General features: G+C 46.0%; 1 protein-coding gene across 2 annotated transcripts in view; it reads left to right on the top strand.

The window, feature by feature from the left end:
- The window catches only part of CFAP221 (cilia and flagella associated protein 221), a 50,236-nt gene extending 30,518 nt beyond the window's left edge, over positions 1–19,718 (top strand). For both annotated transcript variants that reach the window (XM_053247635.1, XM_053247625.1), the window contains exons 15-25: positions 465–561; positions 1,837–1,967; positions 4,037–4,117; positions 4,741–4,848; positions 4,953–5,090; positions 7,865–8,023; positions 8,130–8,230; positions 14,464–14,556; positions 14,795–14,902; positions 18,392–18,454; positions 19,065–19,718. In XM_053247635.1, the coding sequence (XP_053103610.1) occupies positions 465–561; positions 1,837–1,967; positions 4,037–4,117; positions 4,741–4,848; positions 4,953–5,090; positions 7,865–8,023; positions 8,130–8,230; positions 14,464–14,556; positions 14,795–14,902; positions 18,392–18,454; positions 19,065–19,188 (1,203 nt within the window). In that variant the 3' untranslated portion in view covers positions 19,189–19,718. The remainder of the gene's footprint in view (positions 1–464; positions 562–1,836; positions 1,968–4,036; positions 4,118–4,740; positions 4,849–4,952; positions 5,091–7,864; positions 8,024–8,129; positions 8,231–14,463; positions 14,557–14,794; positions 14,903–18,391; positions 18,455–19,064) is intronic.
- Positions 19,719–21,810: the final 2,092 nt, after the last annotated feature.

The raw sequence follows: 21,810 nt of genomic DNA, 5'->3' as shown, positions 1-21,810 counted from the left end.
GAATTGGGGTGGATGACAATATCACAAACTACGCCATTAACGTGTTCCTCTGTGTCACTCATTACAACTGTAGGAAATTTGGTCCAAATTGGTTAAGCGGTCCGCAAGTTAGCACACTTGTGCCTCAGACATTTATGCATCTGCCATCTTGAATTGGGGTGGATGATATCATCACAGATCCCTTATTAAGGTGTCATTATGAGTCCCTACAACTGTACCCAATTTGGTTCATATTGGTCCAGGCATTGCGAAATTGATAGGGGACACGAACACAAGCAAACACAGAATGCCAGGTGATTTCATAGGCTAAAAATTAAATAGATGAAGAAAAATGAGTTTGTCAAACTTCTTTGTGGGACACTAGATTGCAGACTGGGTACAACTATGCAAGTTTCAAACCACACATAGGTAGTTACAAGAAGTTAATTTAGCAGTATCCTTCAGTGTTTAAATATTTATTCTAGATCCTGATTAATTGCCGACTAAACAATGTGCTACATTGGCTGCATGGATTATATAAAATTGTTAAAGAGCAAGAGGAAGAAGAGAAGTTCATATTAGGTAAGCCTTGTGAATTACGTATTTTGAATTTCTGTTTTAATTACATATAGCAGTCAATTTAGATTATGGGGGGTGGGTGAGGTGTGTGGAAAACCCCATTGCAGTCAGGAAATATTTCTGGACCTGTTGCTTACGGCCACCGCAATACAGCTGAAACTACTGGCTGATGTTCTAACTAAAAAGGTGAGGAGGAGGCGGCATCCTCACAGAAGAAAGCTGCTCTTAATGTAGCTGGAGGCCTCTCCATTGGCGATGGGGAGCAGCAAACTTCAGTGATCTTCACTGCTTCTGGAAGTGCCCTTTACTTTCCAAAAATATGGCTCTAAGGGCTGCATGACACACACCCCCCCACCCGGCAGATATTTTGGGAAGTCTCAGAGCAATTTTTGAGGCAGAGAAGATCAACAAAAATCACTCCTGCATCCCAAATTTAGGAATGTGCGGACCGGTCCGGGGGTTCGGGGTCAAACCGAAACCCCCCAACCCATTCCGTCTGGAACAGAAGCGAACCCCCAGGACAAGTCCGTGAATTTTTTTTAAATTAATTTTAATTTACCTTCAGCCCCTTTGGGGGGCTTCCTGTAGCCCGCAGGGGGCGGGCTCCACCAAGGTTCCCTCCCCCCACTGGCCTCTCACATCACAGCCGTGGCCCAAATTTAATGTTTACTGGCCCGTTTGGGCCTCCATAAATTGGTGCAGTGGCCATTTTGGAGGCTGCTGTGCATGCGGAAATGGCCTCTGCGAGGCCTGGCATAGCCCAGGACCTCTCAGAGACCATTTGCGCATGCTCAGCAGCCATCCGCCCCCCCCGCCGTGGATCCTGAATTCTAACTTTCTTAATCAGGGTGTCATCTACTGTTTCTTATGTGGCTACAGCCAGGAAGAACCTGCCATAAGAAATTCACTTCCATGGCCTGGCCATTCAAGGTATAGAGTGTGTTGTACTTTCCTATCTGGTTGGGGGATGGGTCATCTATCATAAGCCAAGATATGGAGAAGCAGTGCCATTGGCTTTGTCCGTGAACAGTTGGAAGCTACTGTTTGAATTGTGCAAGAAAAGCTACAGGTGCTATTATCAAGAACACAACGGAAGTAACCTGTCCCCTTCTCCTTACCTCTGGGGGCCAAGATGAACTAGTACAGCATGTGAACAATGAAGGAGCGAGGTTCATCATAGCTCACCTTGAGTGAGAGACACACTGATCATCCACACTTACTGTGCTCATGATCTTAGCATGCATACTGATTCATACCTGTCTGTCCCCCATTCAACAGAATACAGCAGTTCCAGAATTGTCACAGCAATAAATGAGGATGAAAAGAAAGTGCCTTTTGTACTAACTAGAAGTCGCTTGCTGCGTTTTGAATTTCCCACTTACAATCCACCTCGGTGGGCTGGTGAACTGGTAGGTACTGTCATGAGATTAGCAACAAGGAGTATATTGTTTAAAAACAGAGGGACTAGTTTGCTCTTAGATTAGATTGGGCAGAATCTTGAGCTTATAGAGCTGGTGTAAACAAAGACTGTCAGACCTAGTTTCTGAGCACTGTGTGGGGAAGTCTCTTGAGCCCAGAGGAAAAATGCCTACCACTCTGTGTTGGACCTAACCAGATCCAGAAAATTCCTATGCAAATTGCAGTAGATGGGCAGAGGGTGGTTGGTGATGGATGCAGGCTGGAAGGGAATTCCCTTAAAGAGAAAATCACTGCTATCCAAAGAGATAAGAGATGGGTCTTGGAACCTTACTTCCTTCTAGAAGAAGGATAAGCCTTTGAAGAAAGAGCCTTAGAAAAAGGTCTCTGGGTTGTCCTTCCTTGCAGAGAGCAGTTACCTCTGGGAGCTAGTCCATGAAACTGCCACCAAGTGGGCTTTAAGGAGGCAGGTAGGCATGCAGCCAGCGAGATTGCTGCACAATTACCCACTTCCCTGCCCCAAAGAAGCTGCAGCCTGAGAAGGGCTGGCAGTAACTGGAGCAGCTCTGGCTAAGTTCATTATTGAAGGAAGTCTGTCAGATCTCCATAGCCACCATATTGGTCACTGTGCATCCTTGCCTACTGCAGCTTTGGTGTGATGGTGGAAATTGACTCCACCATATTCTAGCTCCTTGCCAGATCTACACGCCACCACCAACACAGAAGCCTGCTTCTCTCTCATGTGATAAACATTAGGCTAGTTATTGGGGAACTTTAGAAAGGGGATGAAAAATAAAACTGCTAATACTATAATGCCCAATCCCTGGCAATGCAATTTAGAATACTGTGTACAGTTCTGGTAACCACAAAAAGGGTGTTGTAAAGCTGGGAAATGCACAGAAGAGAGCAAGCATAATGGTCAAGTAGCTGGAGCACCTTCCTTACAGGAAAAGGCCTCTGTAAATAGCATTTGGAGCTCTTTAGTTAAGGAAAAAAGATGACTGAGTGGGAGGGGCATGGTTGAGACTTATAAAATTATGCATGGTATGTAGAAAGAGGAGGGATAGAGGAACATTTTTCTCCCCTTCTTGCTAGAATCAGGGGCCATCCAGTGAAAACAATTGGCAGGAAATTTAGGATGGACAAAAAGAAGTATTAATTCACACAACACATAATTCATCTATGAAATTCACTGACTACAATGAGGCTGTGCACACATGGAGCCCTACCCAGGTTAGGGCAGCCTTACCTGGATAGGGCTGCTTGTGTGCAGTGCTGGGATCGAGGCCAATCCCAGACCTGCCTCCCCTGGCAGCCTGGGTTTTTTACCTGGGCTTTTACCTTTTATACAAGTGTGCCCTTTACCTCAGCTCCAGGGTTGTGTATATGCCTGAGCTGCGTGCCTAGCACACCTGAGGGGATCCCCCACTGCACCGTGCTCATTGTATGGTGCATTGTGGGATTCCTGGAGGCCAGGAAAATGTATTGATTCACACCGACCTCCAGAGAACTGTGCTGCACAGAGCAGCATGGATCGTATGTGTGCACAATGGTGCACTGCCTTCCCGCCCGTTTTGGTCATGAAAAACGACCTTACCATGTAGTGACAGCCAGTAACTTAGATGGCTTTGAAAGGGGATTGGACAAAGTCATGGAGGACAATTCTATTCATGGCTATATGCCACTTGCAGGTTCAGAGGCTCAGTGCCCCTGAATTCCACTTTCAGCGAAGCAACAAGAGGAGAGGGATCATTCCTTCATGTCCTGCTTCTGGATTTCCTAGAGGCAACTGGTTGGCCCCTGTGAGAAACAGGATGCTGGAATAGATATGTCTTGGATTGACCTGGCAGGGCTCTTCTCACATTTTATTTTATATTGATTTGGGTATTGCCATCCTGCCTTGCTGTTATAGTTATCTGTATGGAGTTATTTTCACAAGTGTTTGAGAGTGCATTCAGTAAGTAAAGCAAGCAATGCAAAGGTAATAATTGTGCAAAATACACCCCCACTCTTGGATTTTATATGATTTTATATGAGCAAGAAACTGTGTGTGTATTTTCAGGCACCTGAAGTTCTTGGTATAGTTCCTGTCAAGTCTGCAGAAGTTCAGCTCAAACAGCTTCACCACTTCTATGAACTAAAGGTTAGACATTATAGCTCACTAACCCATATGCAGTGTTTTACTTAATGTGGTTTAATGTACAGTAAAGGTGATCAGGAGTCGATAGGTGGCGATGGCACCATTTTGTTTTTTCTAGCTAATCTTTTTTCTTCTTCTCCCCATGGAGCCAGATCTACTCACAGCAGTTGTTGATATGGAAATATGTCTTGTATGCACATCAGTGTATAGCAAGCTATTTGCCCCAACTTGACTAAGTTTTTGCCCGTCTACACAGTATAGGACTAAATCAGCATATACACTAATGCTTTGTCTTCATTGGGTTCTTCCTGCTCCCTAAACTCTGTACCAGTGCCTAGATTTGGATCAGCAGATGTTCAGATTTTGTCTGCCCAGCAACAGCTGTTCTGAGTTTTTAATACACACTGTGAATACGCCACTTCAGTAACGTACACAATGCAGTCTCCATTAGCTGAATCACTTGAAGGACATCTGAAATGTATATAATGAAAGTGTCTCCTTTACACAGTGTAATGTGAAAGCACATTATTTTGGTGAATAGGATATTATCGAAACATTTGTTTTGATGATTTCATTTGATTATTTAGAATTACAGAAGTATTGCAATGTTTTCCTTTTGTTCTTAGGTCCCACAGCATTTCATCCTTATGGGATATAAGCCATTCTGTGTACACCATTCAGCAACCTGTTACAAAGTTCAAAAATACTCTCAGACTTTGAGGAGGGGTGCTGAGGTAATAAGTCAGTCCAATTTTGTCGTCTTGTCTTTTCATTTTGCTTCAGCCTTCTGTAGTGTAGCAATTTTTTTTAAGCCCTTCCCAACCATTTACTTACTCAGGAAGAGCTGATCCCAGTAATACCAGCTTCAGAAGAAGAACCTCCTCAACCAGAGGAAGCACTGGATACCTCCTTCTTAAACCTTCAAGCTCCTCTAAATTTGCTTCATCCTCCAAATGATCATCCACTTCAAGTTTTTGTGAGTAAAAAGCTCAGGTCTACCTTTGCTATCTGGTAAAAAGCGATGTCTCTCTCATATTTAGCAGTGGGGTGGCTACTGTCCCTGTGCAACCCAGCATAGTGGTCCCTCCAGTGGCTGTAGCTGGGGTCTCCCTTTTGTCTGGCAACTGGCTGCTTGGTTTTTAAATTGTGAGCCCCTTTCCCCCGGCCCCTTCATTTCTCTGCTATGTAAACCATTTTTGAACTTTGTGTTGAAAAATGGCATTGTCAGGGTCCTCCCTGCCCCATGCAGGATTCCCCCAGCTCCATGCAGGGAGCTAGGCTTTGAAAGGGAAGGTCTGACAGGTGCTCATAGCCAGGGTCCAGCTGAGGTGAGTGCTTGCTGACAAAGTGGGATTATTGCTTCAGTGGAGTTAACACAAGTGTTGTTACCCCATTACAGGTATGCAACAGGTGTGGGGAAAGGTCACACAGCTTGTTGCAGTTACAGCCATTTCATCCCCACCCACCGCAAGGTTAGCCATCCCTCCCAAGGGATGGATGTTCTTTTTGCCATCATGGGGGTCCTTCCGTGCCTGGCTCAGAGGCACCTTCTGATTTCATGCTGTAACCGCTCTCCTGGGTTGGCCAGCTCCAAGTGTTATGAGGGATTTCCTGTTGCTGAGTGTATGTTCCCTTCCCCTCTGGGATAAAAAAGGATGGGTAGTTGTGTCTCACGTTGTTTCAAACAAAACTGAAGTCCAACATTTTATTGAGGGAGATGTCAAAACATTGATCTTCTCAAGCAGGGGTGTCAAACTGAGGCCCTCCAGATGTTGCTGGCCTACAACTCCCATCATCTCTGACTACTGGCCATGGTGACTGGGGATGATGGGAGTTGTAGGCCAACAACAGCTGGAGGGCCACAGTTTGACACCCCTGTTCTAAAGTATAACACTTTTTCTAATAAAACCCTTAACCACTAATAGACCAGTGTGGATTATCATATGTTACCTATGAGTAAACTTTCTAGTGTTAATAAACAGTGTTTAGATTCTCTGATGTTAATTTCAGTTGAAGCAGAGGAACCAGACCAGTGATGGAACTCACAGTACCCGAAGGACACCGGCTCCTGGACCGAGATAAAGCCCAGGAGGACTGGTTATCTGGTACTTGTGTTGGCTTCCTAGGCAGGAATATGCATATGAAGGCAGGCAACAAATTCCAGATTTTGGATGAACTCTGCCAGTTCCATGGCCTGCTGTCTCAGACACCCAGACCCGAGCTGAGCAGTCAGGGAGAGTCCAACCTAAACTCAGCCTCGTGCTGGCTTGCTGGCCAGGGGTTTCATCATTCTCATGAGAGGGTTGATCCATGGGAGCAGGGGTGCTTAATGTGCTTCAGTTCTTCATTGGATCATCTACTCATGAGATAAACCATTCCAACTCCTAGAGTCCCAGTACTCCTGTTTAAAAATAGAACTCATGTCCCGTACCTTCCCCTCTCTACTCAATACTTTGGATTTCCGAGGATTCCAGACCGCTCCGTGTATCTGCGCTGCTTCAGGCAAGCAAGAAAGATCTGATTCCTGGGCGAGTCAAGCCTGACTAGATCTGATGTTGCAGTGGATGCAAATCAGCCACAGCAGGGAATTCTGGGACAGGATTAAGAATTAAGGCGGTTCCTGGCAGACCAGATGAGCGCCATCAGCGGACTAGAACATAGAAATTTGTTATTTAAGAAAAGAGTTATCCGAGGGGGTGCTTAAGGTCTTGGTCTGCGACGACCACCAGGACCAAGATGGATGTTGTTGAGGGACCCATCCCCAAGGCTTGGATGGAACTGTCAATCAGGAAGGGTGGTAAAAGCCCTTTAGCCCGCATGTCTGGTCTCTATGGCCAGATGCTCTAATGAGAGAGTGATCCACTCAAAGAGTAGGGATACAGTTGGCATGGTTACTATCTTCATCAACTCTCAGATGTTTCAAACGCCTTCAAATCCTGTTTTCTGTGGACAACTCTACTTATGAAGTTTGGCTTAGAGCATGGCCGTGAATCCACTGAACCCCAAAGTGCCATGGTCAGCACTTCTTGGCTCATGGGTATATATTCTTAACAATAAGCTGCCCGTTAAGAATAATAAGGGATAGCTTATTATTATGAAAGGATGGAAAGCATAGGAAAGGATGAAAGGAGAGCAAGAAAGGATGGAGAGCATAGTAATATGTAGGTAGTTGGTCACTGCAGGATTTTAGGGCAGTTGTCTTGGATCGACTACACATGTTTGGGCCTCATTCATTGGTTGATTATCAATATTCTGGTATTTCCCTAAAATGACCACTGAATTTTCAGCTAGGAGAAGCTGCCATATTTGGAGTTGGGCCAATGGTCCATCTAGCACCAGTTGTTGGGTGGTCTTCTGATGAGATGTTCATCTCACCCATGCTTCCCACCACACATATATGTTAACAGGGAAAATGTACTTTGGGCTAAAAGTAAATGCAGTATTACTAGACTGTAATGTGGAAGGTTGCAGGTCCTTTACATAGGAAGTTGATGTCACCAAGTGTACCAAAATCACTAGCAGCACTGAAACACTTACTTCTGTCAGTTTCACAGCATCACATCCTTCATGGCCTCATTTATCACTTTCCTGCATCCTTGTCAGAAAAAGTAATGATTACATAGCATAAACAATACATGACTAACTAAAGACAGTACAGGTATTTTTTCAAAAAATCAAAATGTGTTTGCCAGGCTTATTTAATGAGCTTAGAATGTTCTTGTTTCACTCTGATTTTTTTCTCTCTTCCAGAATCCTAGCCCAGGACTGTATGAATTCAAAAAGCCATTCCCATATTCAGAAAGCACCATTGAATATCATATTTGCCCTGTTCCAAAATATGCCCTCACCAGGAAATACCCCTTAAACGCCAGTATTCCATTTACACAAAAGAAATTCCTCCATCACAGGGTAAGGGTTTCTCATGTCACCAAGACTTTAACATCTAGAAGCTTGTCTCCTGGGATTGTTAAAAATAATGAGCAGCTTTTCCTGATAGGTGTCATTGTCATTTCAGGAAATCATTCGTGGCGTAACTAACTGGAGAAAATTCCCTTCAGTTATCCAGTTAACCTTACCTAGTGCACCTTCTCTGAACAGCACATCAGTACCCTACTGGTAAGAAAGATCATATTTGTCAAAGTACTAATGTTAAAAGCTGAAGCTCTCTGTGTACAGTACATTAACCTTTTACATGAAACTGACCTTTTTTTAACCTTCGGAAAAATACAGGGGAACCTCAGATATGTAATGGAAGAATGCTGGAACTGGTTGACTTCCTGCTTATTGAACTGGGCATTTCTGCCAGACTGTCCTATTTAGGGGTGTGCACAAAGTGCAGTTCAAGCACCGATTCGGCGCCATGGGTAGGGAAGCGGGAGATTTAAGAAAGAGGAGAGCAGGCCCTTACTGTCAAGGTCTGGCCAGCTGCTAGGAAGTTCACGAAGCAAGCGGAGCTGCTGAAATCGGATATGGCTTGGCTGAACACTGTCGACAAGGAATGTTGACGAACGTTGATTCTCAGCAATGAGTATGAGGCTGGAGATGTGATTTATAGAGCAAGCTGAGAGCTCCCAGCTGGTAGGAATTCAAGGCTTGTCAGCCCTCAGCAACAGGCGTTTGCTCCTCCTAACAGCCTCTAATTGCATCCTACATCTCGTGATCCTGCGCTGTTGTGGAGTCAGTGGTGTTTCATTGCATAGCTCTCCTTTGCATTGGTCCCTCATGCTTTCTGCTGACTCAGGTTGTTGTGCCTGCTCTAAATCATTAGTTGGATCTACCACAGCCGTTTCCTGAACTCTGACAGCTGGGCTGTGCCCCTCAGACACTCCTGAATCGGCAGGAAAGTTGACAGCTTCCCCTTCCTCCTCGCTTTCGGAGATCGAGGGCGTGACACTTACCAGTTCTCCACTGCCTCATGCAGCTTCCTATTGAGGCAGAGCCCAGCCCAAGTACCCCCTTGTGGCACCAGCATCCACATGGCATCCATGCATGCACGGGTGCCATTTGTGTGGTCAACAACCTGACCACGCAAATGGCACCTGTGCATGTGTGGGCGCTGTGTGTGTGTTGGTACCACAAGGGGGTACTTGGGCTGAGCACCGCCTCAGCAGGAAGCTGCTTGGAGCAGTGGAGAGCTGGTAAGGATCTACTCTCCTCTTTCTTAAGTCTCCTGCTCCCCTCCCCGTGTCACTTGACCACTGTTCGAACCGCGGTTCATGCACACCCCTAGTCCCATTTACTGAAAGGACAGGGGAACAGTCTAGCAGGGACAGTATGAGCTGGGTTTGTAGAGCTGCCTTATGGAGCTGTAGTACATAAGTACCAAGCTGCAAATTAGCAGCTTTAGAGTAGGTCCTGTAGCCCTGCCCCTTCCTGGAGCATCAAAAGAGCCCTGATCCGGAGCAGGTGTCATTGCTGACCTCCACCTCTTGAATAGAACTGACAGAAGGGAGGCCTCAGGCTGCCAAATGAGAACTGCATCTTCAGCTTTGGGTGTCAGCATGGGCCTGTCACCATCTCACTCTTGAGGGGTGAGTGCCTAGTCGGGATGTAGAGTTCTCTGGTACTGCAGTCTTTCTGGTCATGAGACTTTGGGGTGGCAGGCTCAAGGTGCTGATCCTTGATGGTTCCCAACTGTGCTGGGGCCAGCAGTAGTGTCCTGTTTCTCTGCTGCTGGATGAGGACATATATGGGTTATTCTTCACACATGCTCCAAAAGGCAGGACTATAGGAGTGTACAAACAGGTTCTACCCCAAACGGTTCGAGGTCGAACCAGTTCAGTTCGACCATTTGGGGTCGAACCGAACTGTCCCCCCCCGACCCCCATTTGGTCTGACCTCCAGAGGTTCCCCCTCCCCCCACCAGCCCTCGAAATTACCCCCTCGCCCAATTTGGTTTGGGTGCTCTTCCATCGGTTTTTGGCCTTCGCCTGGTGGCCATTATGCAGGCCACGCATCTACGCACATGGCCTCTGTGTGAGCTGGACAACCAGATGCCCGATCTGGCCTGCTCTCCCACCCTCCACCTGACCATCCAGCCTTGCCCCCGGTATCTTTTCTTCCCTCAGTTGTCCCACCAGCAGTCCTGGTTCCAGGGAATCATGGAGAAGTTGCTCCAGCAACGCAAGCATCAAAGGACTCTAGGAAGAGGACAGGGTCATCTTACATCTCCGCATGCTCTTCTTCCTCATCCACTCCACCTAAAAAATAGAAGAACAAATCTAAGTGTAGGAAAGTGTCTAAAAAAGACAAAAACGTTCAAGAAGTAGAGGAAATCTATAGAGGTTCAGGGCACTCCTTCCAGCTCCTCTGCCATCTCAGGGTATGGCTTCCAGATCCCCACTCCAGAGGGCCTGATCTTGATACTCCAAACCCGAGACCCATCCTAGACCTCAAAAATCCCAATATTTGACCCGAGAATCAAAACAATCCCATCTTAGAGACAGACCACCACAACTTGAATGTGGACTCAAGGGACGAGGAGAATGGTCAGATGATCAAACCTCTGAGGCCTTTGCTAAATCCTTTAGGCTTTGTTAAATGAGCCCCTGGTGGCGCAGTGGTAAAACTGCTGCCCTGTAACCAGAAGGTTACAAGTTCGATCCTGACCAGGGGCTCAAGGTTGACTCAGCCTTCCATCCTTCCGAGGTCGGTAAAATGAGTACCCAGAATGTTGGGGGCAATATGCTAAATCATTGTAAACTGCTTAGAGAGCCCCGGCTATAAAGCGGTATATAAATGTAAGTGCTATTGCTATTGCTATTGCTAAACAGGAATGGAAGGCACCCACTGCAAATAGGATGCCTCCTCCTCTCATTAACAAGTTCTATAAGCTTAACTTAAGAGGCTTCAGACATGTCTTGGGTTTCCTCCACCAACGCTCCTGTGGCAGCCCTGCTCTCTGGTGCCATCCTCTTTCAAGATGGAGAAAGAGACCCCAATGAAGAGCGTGTGGAAGTGGCCTTAAAGAAATCACACAAGGCTTCATCTCTATCAGTACTCACCTCCACTGCCACTTCCATTATAGCACAGGCATCTCTACTTTGGGTAGATGAGCCCCTCTAAGCGCCTCCATCAGACCTTAATCGCCAGAAACAAATACTCCTCACAAAACAAAAGGCAGAGGCATTCATAGCCAATGCCACACCAGATTCAATCAATTTCTCCTTCCACTCCACAGCTTCCATGGTGGTAGAAAGCATTAGCAAGTAGACCCAGCCTCACGCACTAAACTGGCAGCACTAATACTGCAGCAAAACTCTTTGGCGATGAAGCCCTCAAATACTGATTGAAACTAAAGACAAAAGGAAGGCACTTCTCTTGGCCTTTTGAAGTAACAATAAACGACAGCCATGAAGGCCCTTCCAGCTTTCTTGTCCCTTTTGTTCCACTTCTCAGCCTTTTTTCACACATGGGAAGCCAACACATCAGACCAATGGGTGCTCAACACCATTTTGCATGGTTACAAAATAGAGCTGTGTGAATGGGTGTTGGTGGGATTGCTGTGACTGGCCCTTTCTTGGACTCAGAGCTTTGGCCCGGGGAGGAGGCAGACGTCTGGCCCTTTAAGGTCCCGTCTGTTACCTTTACAGATGGGCCTCTTGCTTGTGGACTTGTCGCCTAACCTGGGGAGTGATTGGGCACCTGTCGCCTTCACCCTCATCCCGTTCTGGCCCCTCATCCTTGGCCAGGCCATCTTTATATAGTCCCCGACATGTGGGGCAGGTCTCACAAGACTTTGGTCCGTGGTCTCGCGAGAGTTGCCCTGGCTCTCACGAGACTTTGTCATTTCAGCCCAACTTAGCCTCGCAGAGATCAGGGGACAGCCACAGTCCTCGGCAACTGTGGGGAGGTAAGAATTGCTCCCCACCAGGCCCAGGAGAGGTGGCGGCACCTATTCAGGTAGGGTGAGGGTATCACCATCCTCTTCCGCACCTGTTGGGACGGCGTTGAGCACCTGACAAGATGATTTCCCTACCCCCTTACCACTTTCTTTCAATCCTCCAGTCACACTCGCCTACCAACCATGTGGATCTTCTCCGTGCAATTTGGTATCTAGAATCCATCAACACCATAGAATGAATACCACTTCAGGTAATGGGCAGGGGCATTTTCTCTATTTTGATCACCGTGTCCCCCAAAAGTAAATCATCAAGGCCCCATTCTGTATCACGTCCTGGTGTGGTTCAAGTTTGCCACCTGGTTACTGAACAGAGCATCCTGAGAAGCCATGGCTAAACTCGTAAAGTAAAAGTGTGCTGTTGAGTCGGTGTCAACTGTTGGTGACTACAGAGCCATGTGGTTTTCTTTGGTAGAATACAGGAGGGTAAAGTACTGAACACTATTGTTGCATCTAGGAGAGACTCTACGAACTGCATTTATCAGTCCACTTGGCAGGTTTTGCTCCAGAGATGCAAAGGCATAAGCTCTCCAGAGACAACTGCAGTCTGCCTGAACTCCTCCACTTCCTACAAGACGGCCTTGAGAAAGGGCGCAAGGCCAACACACTCAAGCATCAAGCAGTCTTCCCTGGCAAACCTATTATCCACACCTTCCACTCAAGGTCTACATTCTCATTCCCCCTTAAACACTTCCTCAGGGGCGCCTCACTACTTTTACTACCAACTGTGCACAGGTTCCTTCCCATCCTGGGATTTGCATAAAGTTCTACATGTGCTGAATAAATGCCATTCGAACCACTCAGAGTGATACCGCTTCTCCTCCTTTCCTCTAAGCTAGCATTTCTAGTGGCCATCACATCGGCCAGACACGTTTCAGAACTGCGCATATTGTCCGCCAATCCCAATTTTTGCATCCCCCCCCAACTCCATTCATCTGATACCAGACCTTTCCTTTCTGCCTACAGTGGCCTCCATATTTCACCTTTCTCAGGACATAGTCCTCCCATCATTTTCTCCTAAGCCAGTCCACCACCTGGAAAAAGACTGGCATAAGCTTGACGTACGCCGCTGTCTAAAGGTGTACCTTTCCTGCACGGCTTCTTTCTACTCCTTGGATGCCTTATTCGTCTCATTTCTCCCTTCCTCTGTGGGTCAGAAATTTTCTGCACCTACCACCACCAGATGGATTAAGGCCTGTATTGCACTAGCCTATAAGATACAGAATCTATGACCGCCTCACAATATCATAGCGCACTCTACAAGGTCTGCAGCGGTGACAGTTGTATTCTCAACTAATGCACCACACTATCAGAAATCTGCAAGGCAGACACCTGGGCATCACCTTCTACATTCACCCTACATTACAAGCTCACCTTCCATCACTCTTCACAAGCAGGAGAAGTGTTTTTCAACCGGTTCTTCTGCCCCAGTAAATGCTGACACTCCCACCCGGGGTTCTTAGCTGTGGCACATCAGACATAAGATATCCTCATCCAACAGCAAAGAAGGGAGCATTGGTTAGTCACCATGAAGACTTCTTGCTGCTGGATTTGAGGACATCTCGACCCTCCCCCTGGGTGTCTGCATCTACTGGTGAACCTTTCGTTTTTTCTCACATCTTTCACTGTACCTTGGACTTGGCTATTTAGAACTGGGTTGGGTTCTCCTTCCCAGGCTCTTAAAGTGTTGCATAATTTGCATAGTCCTGCATTCTGGAGCACGTGAGAAGGATAACCCATGTGAGATGTCCTCAAATCCAACAGCAAGAAGAAGCCTTCATGTTGAATAACCAATGTTCCTTTCTCTTCCTCTGAGCCCTAGACACACTTTCGAGGTCTAGGCACACACAAATCCTGGCACAGGAATGCAAAATCATAATTTATTCCAAGTTTGAATTAAATAACATTAAGTGCATGTTTGTGTATATACATTGAGTATGGATTATGGAGGTCAGAATGACCATACCCCACTTCCTAGAAAGGAAGAGGAAGAGAAGAGCTTGATTCTGTAGATTGTGGTCAGCTGTTTTGACCAGTTCTGTCATGGAGGTAAAGGGGCAAAAGGACCTTTGTGAGTACCACTTGTTCTGCTTGATAGTTTGTTACTGAGTTTGATCATTAGACTGAGGTTGGAAAAAATTAAACATGGAAAGATTATAGTGGGAATATAGAGCACAATGTAATGGATTTAATAATGTATTTGATTTGATTTTGTATTCATTTCTGTAATATTTTCAAAACAATAAATACATTGCTTATGCTTTTTTAAAAAAACTAACAGTGAATACAGAGCAAACCCCCACATGATTTGTGGCTTACATTTCATTTGAAAGGAATTTGATGTATATATATTAAAACCAGAAGAATACAACAGAAACCATGCTGTGAAACATACAGATTGACGATACCCTTTTCTTAATGCATTATTGTGGTTGTGTTTTTCCAAAAGCACTGATCCCTATAATTTAGACATGATTCCAAAAGATGTACCTCCATTTCTGGCTGGCTTGGAAGAGCAAGACAAAGAAAATGTAATTGATGAGTAAGTTTCTTTTTAAGCACTGATATTTGATACAAATGTTTATGTGTGTGCGTGTGTGTGTGTGTGTGTGTGTGTGTGTGTGTGTGTGTGTGAGTATATGCAAACAAAGGATGAAGAACATGCAGGCTTGCCCTTACATACATAGTACTTGTTCTTCTAGGGTTGAAAATAACAGGGCAGACATTTGTTTGTCCCCAAACAGCTTAAAAACACAAATTATTCTCAATTTAATTGTTAGAGTGACTGAAGAGGAGGCTGCAGTGTTACTTACACCAGATATGATAAAAGCTGAATTTCCACAGACTGACTTATCATTTGATGAGACTAGAAGCAAGAAAGAAGGAAGGTAAGTCTACTTCCATTAAAAAGCCAGGCAGACAGAGAACGTGTGCCCTAATTTCCAAGAGGTGGTTCATAGGCAGGGCACCAGGTCAAGTCTTAGGATGGCCTAGACAAACCTCAGGCTTCATCCAACTTGACAAAGGAAGTCATTTAATTTGTGGTAAATGACCCCACATCCCCAGTGAATTATCTAAATGGATAATCTATCATCATTCTTACTGTGTTTGCCCTTCATTATAAAGAAAGAGCAAATGACATTTAAAATGGTTCAGATGTGGATTTTATTGGACTGCCTATTGGACTGCCTATAGACAGTTTACTTCTAGGCTTGCACAGAACTGTTTCTCCAGAATAATTTTTTCCACTTCAAAAAGCCGCTACTCTCACCTGAATTCAGTCCAGTGCTTGAATTCCAGAATGAGCAGAGAGGAGCCAGCCTGCTTATCTTTTGTGACAGTCCCCTTAGCTATTGTTTTTAGACACCTATAGGAGGCCATGATTTGGTTAAAATTAGGGAGGCTGGAGGGTGGGACTTAGAGGCTTCAATAAGAATCCTGCTGTTTCTTTGCCATGTTGATTGCTGCTCAGAACAAACTTAGTAAGCTTTCTATGATAAAGTAGTAAACTGCGCAATTTTGACAAAGCTTGTTTATTCTTTGATTGGTTGATTGATATACCACCCTCCCTAAAATGGCTCAAGGAGGTTTACACTAAAATCAGAAATATATAACCATTAAAAACAGATTAGAATTAAGATTTTAAGGCTCTCCTGAAAGCGTCCAAAGAAGATAATTCCCTCATATTTGGGGGGGAGTGTGTTCCACAGCCTAAGGACAACAACAGAGAAGGCCCTATCCCAGGTCACCACCAGATGAACTGATGGCACCTGAAGACAGACCCCCTCCTGCTGATCTCAGTGAGTGGTAGGGATCTTGTAGAGAAAGGCACTCTCTCAGGTACCCTAGACCTAAGCCATTCAGGGCTTTAAAGCATTTTAAATAACCAGCACTTTGTACTTTGCCCAGAAACACATTGGTAGCCAGTGCAACTGTTTAAGAACAGGCATAATATTGTCTCTCCAAGATACTCCAGACCAATCTGACTGCCAAATTTTGAACTAACTGAAGTTTCTGAACTACGTACAAAGGCAGCCCTACATAGAGCGCATTGCAGTAATCCAACCTGAAGGTTACCAGCTGGTGCACCACCGTTTTCAGGTCATTCTCCAAAAGGAATGGGCGAAGTTGTCAGAACAATTGCACCTGGTAAAAAGCGCTCCTGGCTATGGCCTCAGCCTGAGGCACCAGGGTGAGAACCGGGTGAGCACGCCCGAGCTTCGAACCTGGTCTTTCTTGGGGAGTGTAACCTCATCCAGAACAGGATGTTCTATCCCATCTTGCAGATTATGACCCCTAACAATAAGCACTTCCATCTTGCTTAGTTTCAGCTTCAATTTATTATCACTCACCCAACCCATTACTTCCTATAAGTATGCATTAAGGGGTTAACGCCATTTTATGATGTTGATGACAAGGAGAAATAGATTTTGGTATCATCAGCATACTGATAATACCCAGTACCAAATCTCCTGATAACCTCACTCAGCAGTTTCATGTAGATGTTAAAAAGCATTGGTGACAGAATGGAGCTCTGAGGGTCTCCATATAGCAACTCCCATTTTGAAGAACAACTGTTACCAAGTGCCACCATCTGAAATCTACTCGAGACACAGGAACAGAACCACTGTAAAACAGTGCCTCCTATTCTCAAATCCCTCAGGTGATCCTGACGAGAGATCCAAAAGAACAAACACACTTCTGGTGAAAGTCATCTGTCAGGCTAACCAAGGCAGTCTCAGTCCCATAGCCTGCTATAAAGTCAGACTGAAATGGGTCTAGAGAATCCGTTTCCTCCAAGACCGCTTAGCGCTGGTCAGCCACCCCCACCTCAGTTATCTTAATCAACCATAGGACGTTGGAGACTGGCCTATAATTATTCAACACCAGCGGATCCGAAGTGGGCTTCTTAAGAAACAGTCTAACCACCGCCTCCTTCAAACAGGGTGGCATCCTGCCTTCCCCCAGTGAGTTATTAATGATATCAACGAAGCCAGCTCCAACAACCTCCCTGCAAAATGAAATCAGCCATGTTGGGAAAGAATCTCAAAAACAGGTGGTAGGTCATACCGCTCCAAGCAGCTTGTCCACATCCTCAGAAGACTGAAACTGATTCAGTCTAATCTTGCAAGGAGAGGGATTGCTGGATATTCCCCTAACTAGCCCTGCAAAAATATTGGAGTCCGGATCAGGTAAAATGCGAAAAAATATTTCCTGCAAAGAACTCATTGAACGCATCACAGTGAGACTTTGTTTCTAGAAACAGATTTAAAACAAGGGGTTTGAGTTAAACCCCTAACAATCCAGAACAGCTCTGCTGGATGAGAATTTGCGGATGCAATCCGTGCAGAATAAAATTGCTTCTTTGCTGCACGTATTGCCACAGCGTATGCCTTCAGATGGGCTCTATGCTGTGTCTTATCCCATTCAAGATGAGTCCCCCTTCATTTGTGCTCCAGTCATCTACCTTTCCGCTTCAGCTCCCGCAGCTCTTCTGTATACCATGGACATAGTTTTGAAATGGGTTAGAGAGGACGCTTAGGAGCGATTGAGTCTACTGCCCTGGTAAGTTCCCTGTTCCAGGTATCCACCAGGGCATCAACAGAATTACCAGCAGAACCAGTTCCAAAGCCCTTTGGAATCCTACTGGATCTAACAGCCTTCTCGGGCGGCCAATTCTAATAGGTACACCACACCATCCCTGCAGGGGTCAGACGTGACTGTGAATACAACCTTAATCAGGAAGTGGTCCATCCGTGACAATTAGGAGAATACAGGATACCCCACCCACAGAACACCACCCTGATTTGAGCAAAAGACCAAATCCAGCTTGTGACCAGCAACATGTGTAGGTCCTAGGACTGATTAGAATAGGCCCATAGTTGTCACGGCCGCTATGAACTCCTGGGCAGCACCAGACAAGCCAGTCCCAAAGAGGACATTGAAATCACCCAGCACCAAAAGCCTGAGTGACTCCAAGACCAAGGGAAGAGGGAATAAGGCTCAGCAGTCTCCTGGCTCAAGCCAGGGAGATTCAGATGGGGGGAAAGAGCCCCCAGCCTCTCAGCTAGCCCCACTCGTTTTCCTTGCTGCCTCTGGCTTACCCCTTGATTAAACTTGTATGTTTGTGTGGCCAGGCTATATGAAATGTTTTAATACCATTAACAAAATAGCAAAGAGAATTGGCTATTAGAAAGTGGCAGAGGAGCACATGCTTAATTTCAATTATTTGACTTGCTCCATGAATTAATATATGGCTGCAATTCTCTGCATGCTTACTTGGGTGTAAATCTGTTGCAATAAAGTGGGACTTGCTTCTATGATATTGAGCTCTTCACATACTTGGCAGCTGTTTAAGGATTCTTTTCCCTTTCCAGTGACATAAACATAGACAAGGTAGCTTCCTGCACATCTCTGAGTACTTCAGCACCAGCTTCCAGGTAAGTGAATAATGTGATCTGGAAAAGACATTGAATTGCTTTTCTAATATAGCTAGTAGAAATTGTAGCAATCTGTATGGGTAGATTCCTGGAGGCTGCTAAGTAGCCATTATTCAGTGGATTCAAGATAAGAAATGAACAAACCCCCATTGCTGCCTGTTCCAAAGGAGATTAATTAGAAGACTGAGAATAAGCCAGGGGTCTGGTAAAATCCCGCAAATATGAACTGTGAATACCCATAGTCTTCACTTCGCAGCTGGTGGAAACAGACAATCTATATATTTAATTCTCGTAGACATGCCTCAGCATCTGTGGGGATGCATCCTGGCAACTCAGCTGATTGGCTGCACAGCGGACACACCTGATTGGCTGAGGCGCAGGCCAATAGCGGCAGCAGGCTGGCCTGGCCGTGGTGGAGGCCAGGGGTGCCAGCGGAGGCCGGTGGCAGGCCTGGCTGCGGAGGCCCTCCCCCCCACACACACACACCATACATTTGAGCAGACCCTGTCTAAGCTGTGTTATTTCTGAGCAGTGTTTCCTCTGACTGACCCAGAAACAAACTAGTTTATTATTGTTGTGAGCCCTGATCATTTTCTCTTTCCCTTTTCAGAGATGTGAGAGAAGTTCTGGACTGGTATTTTCTAACTCAGAGTAACATATTTGGACAAAGGCTGCAAGACAAGACTGAGAGTCTGAAAGAAAAAGCAAATAAGAAACATCTAATCCTGGACTAGACACTATCTCTCTGGCACCCCATTTCAGTTTGCCTTAATGTGTCAGCCAAACTTTCTGCATTTTTATGTAGTGTGGCTTCCTGTGAAAAAATAAGCCATAAATGGTTATAATTTCACATGAGGTCCCTTAACCATATTATATTGTATGCATTGGAAGGCAGTATGTTTGCATTTCCCTTCAGTACCTATGTTTTGGTGGTTCAGGAAGCAGGTCACCAAACAGCAGGCTTGTGGGGCCAACTTTGCCCCTAAGCATCCCAAGTGATTAAAAACATCACTGATTGAGTGCTCCTTGTCCCCCTATTCTTATTATTTTACCTATGATGATTAGCCCTGGTAAACCCTTTGTGTAGCTGCTTTGACAACCAATGTTGATGTGTAGATATTTATTCATGTATGTTCACTCCCTAGCTCACCACCCGCAAATATTCATGCATTGTGATTGTTTTTATATGCCTTGTATACAGTGTTATGCATTTTATGTGAGAGCACTTTGTTGCTTTCAAATAAAATATGGAAATACACATTCATTCTTTACTGATGTTCATTGCTTTTAAGTACATTGTGATGTTACGGCCATTATGACCCAACAAGGATGCTGACCTTCAGAGTCCATTCTCGGTTCTTGTTGCCAGGGACATCTCATGGGTTATCCCTCCCCACTAGGTCAGAGACAGGACAGAAATCTGATTGGAAAAAACAGATAACTACACGCCCACTCAGTGCTGAGGGAGATAACCCCGCCCCAGTTCTTTCTGTCCTCACCTTAGCTCCAGCAGCAGATTCTTACTTCTCCGTTTATCTTCTTGATTCTTGTCTTTTCTATCGTGTCCACTCTGTGTTTTTTCACGTCTTTATCCACTATATATTAAAATAAATTAATTAATTAACTCACAGCTTTTATCTGTCTTCCTTTCTTCCCCCTCCCCCCCTTTTTCTCCACCATTCCTTGTGTTGCATGGAGTGGGGGCATAGAGGGAGAACAGTTTTAGTGCCCAGGGGAACAAAGCAAGCCCACTTCGGGCCGGGGTGCTCCAAAGCCCTCGGAGCTTTGGCCCCAATGCGAGCCGCTTCTCCGGGAGCAGGCCCAGCCACCAGAGCGACGATCTCCAACGCCCCGCTCCCAATAGCGGCCCCCGGACAGCCACCCGCTGCCACAACGGTGACAGCTGCCTTTGAGCCGCCCACGCCACTCGTTCCCGGGTCCGCACCGAGTCTCCTGCCTTCGGGCTGTGAGACTCATTCGTCAGCAGCCCAGCGTGCAGCTGATAGGAGTGCGGGTCTGCCCCACTCCCAGGAGATCGTCTTTTTGTGGCTGCCCTTTACCAATCCTCTTCCCTGCTCGGCTGAGATTCGGGCCATAGCAGAGAACCAGGACCACATCAGACACAAAATTGTGGCAGAGGCAGGTAAAACGGCACAAAAGGAAGCAGACGCGGCCATTTTGGTGGAGCAAGAACAGCTTCTGACGGCTTCCCCCCCTAGAGGAACTTCTTCCAGGGAGGTAACGGGGGAACCTTTAAGTGTTTGTGGGGACCGGGGTTCTTCCATACCCGGAGTTTCCGTGACTATTCCAAAAACGGTACCGCCTGACTGGCAGGCATGGTTTAAAAACGCCATCATCGGTACCATCCATTAAGTCGGGCCGATTAAGAAAGACAAAAAGCCCCATAAAAGGAGAAAAAGGGAGCCATCTCCCTCCAATAGTGTGTCCTATAGTGATTCCACTCCCTCCCCTCCTAAAAAGGCCAAGGCCAAAACAAAGCATCTCAAAGTTAAAGAGGCTGACCACCATAGGGGTGGACCACATTCCTCTGATATATCCGACCAGGACTCTGGGGACCCTAAGCCCCTTAATCCCAGGCCCATAGAGAAACCTGGCAGGAACCCTTTACAACCCCCGATATCTGAGGGGGAGGATGCCAGGGCTGGAACGGGCTCTTTACCACAAGACCCAGAGCTTCCGGACAGGGAAGATGGAGACTGGTCAGGGGGGGAAGACAATGGCAATGCTTCCGTATCCCAAAGACTCTTTGTGACTGAGGATTTCAATCCTCTCATGTCCAGAATTATAAAAACCATAGGGCTACAGCAAAACACAAACCCCAAACCCACAAACGAAAAAGGGGACTTGGTTTGTCCAAGAGCAAAGCCAAAAGACATTCTTTTGCCCTTACCAGAATTATTTGCAGAGGTGGTGAAACAAGAGTGGCGGCTTCCCGCGGCAAATAGGAAGCCACTGGCTATATCTAACCATTTTTATTCCTTTCGGAAAGAAGCCGCGAAATTATTTAAGACACCCTGTACGGATGCCCCTATCACGCAGCTGGTATCAAATTCCCTTGTGCCATGGGATGGTGAGGTAACTCTCAAAGACCCGGCTGACAAAAAAGCAGAGTCGGCATTTAAGTGCACGCATGATAATTCTGCTCAGGCGACCAGAGCGGCGGCAACAGCCTCTATGGCCGCGAGGGCCTCCTTACTCTGGTTAGACGGTTTATTAAATGATCCACCGCCTGACAGCATTAGGTTAAGGCAGCAGCTGGTCAAGCTGCAAAAAGCACAGGCTTTTATAGCCGATGCCACTCTGGATTCCATCAGGTACTCTTCACGGGTGGCCGC

Source organism: Hemicordylus capensis, chromosome 1 (genome assembly GCF_027244095.1).
Source record: "Hemicordylus capensis ecotype Gifberg chromosome 1, rHemCap1.1.pri, whole genome shotgun sequence".
Lineage (NCBI taxonomy): Eukaryota > Metazoa > Chordata > Lepidosauria > Squamata > Cordylidae > Hemicordylus > Hemicordylus capensis.
Note: the sequence above shows the minus strand (reverse complement) of the source record. Positions and strands in the feature narration are given on the sequence as shown.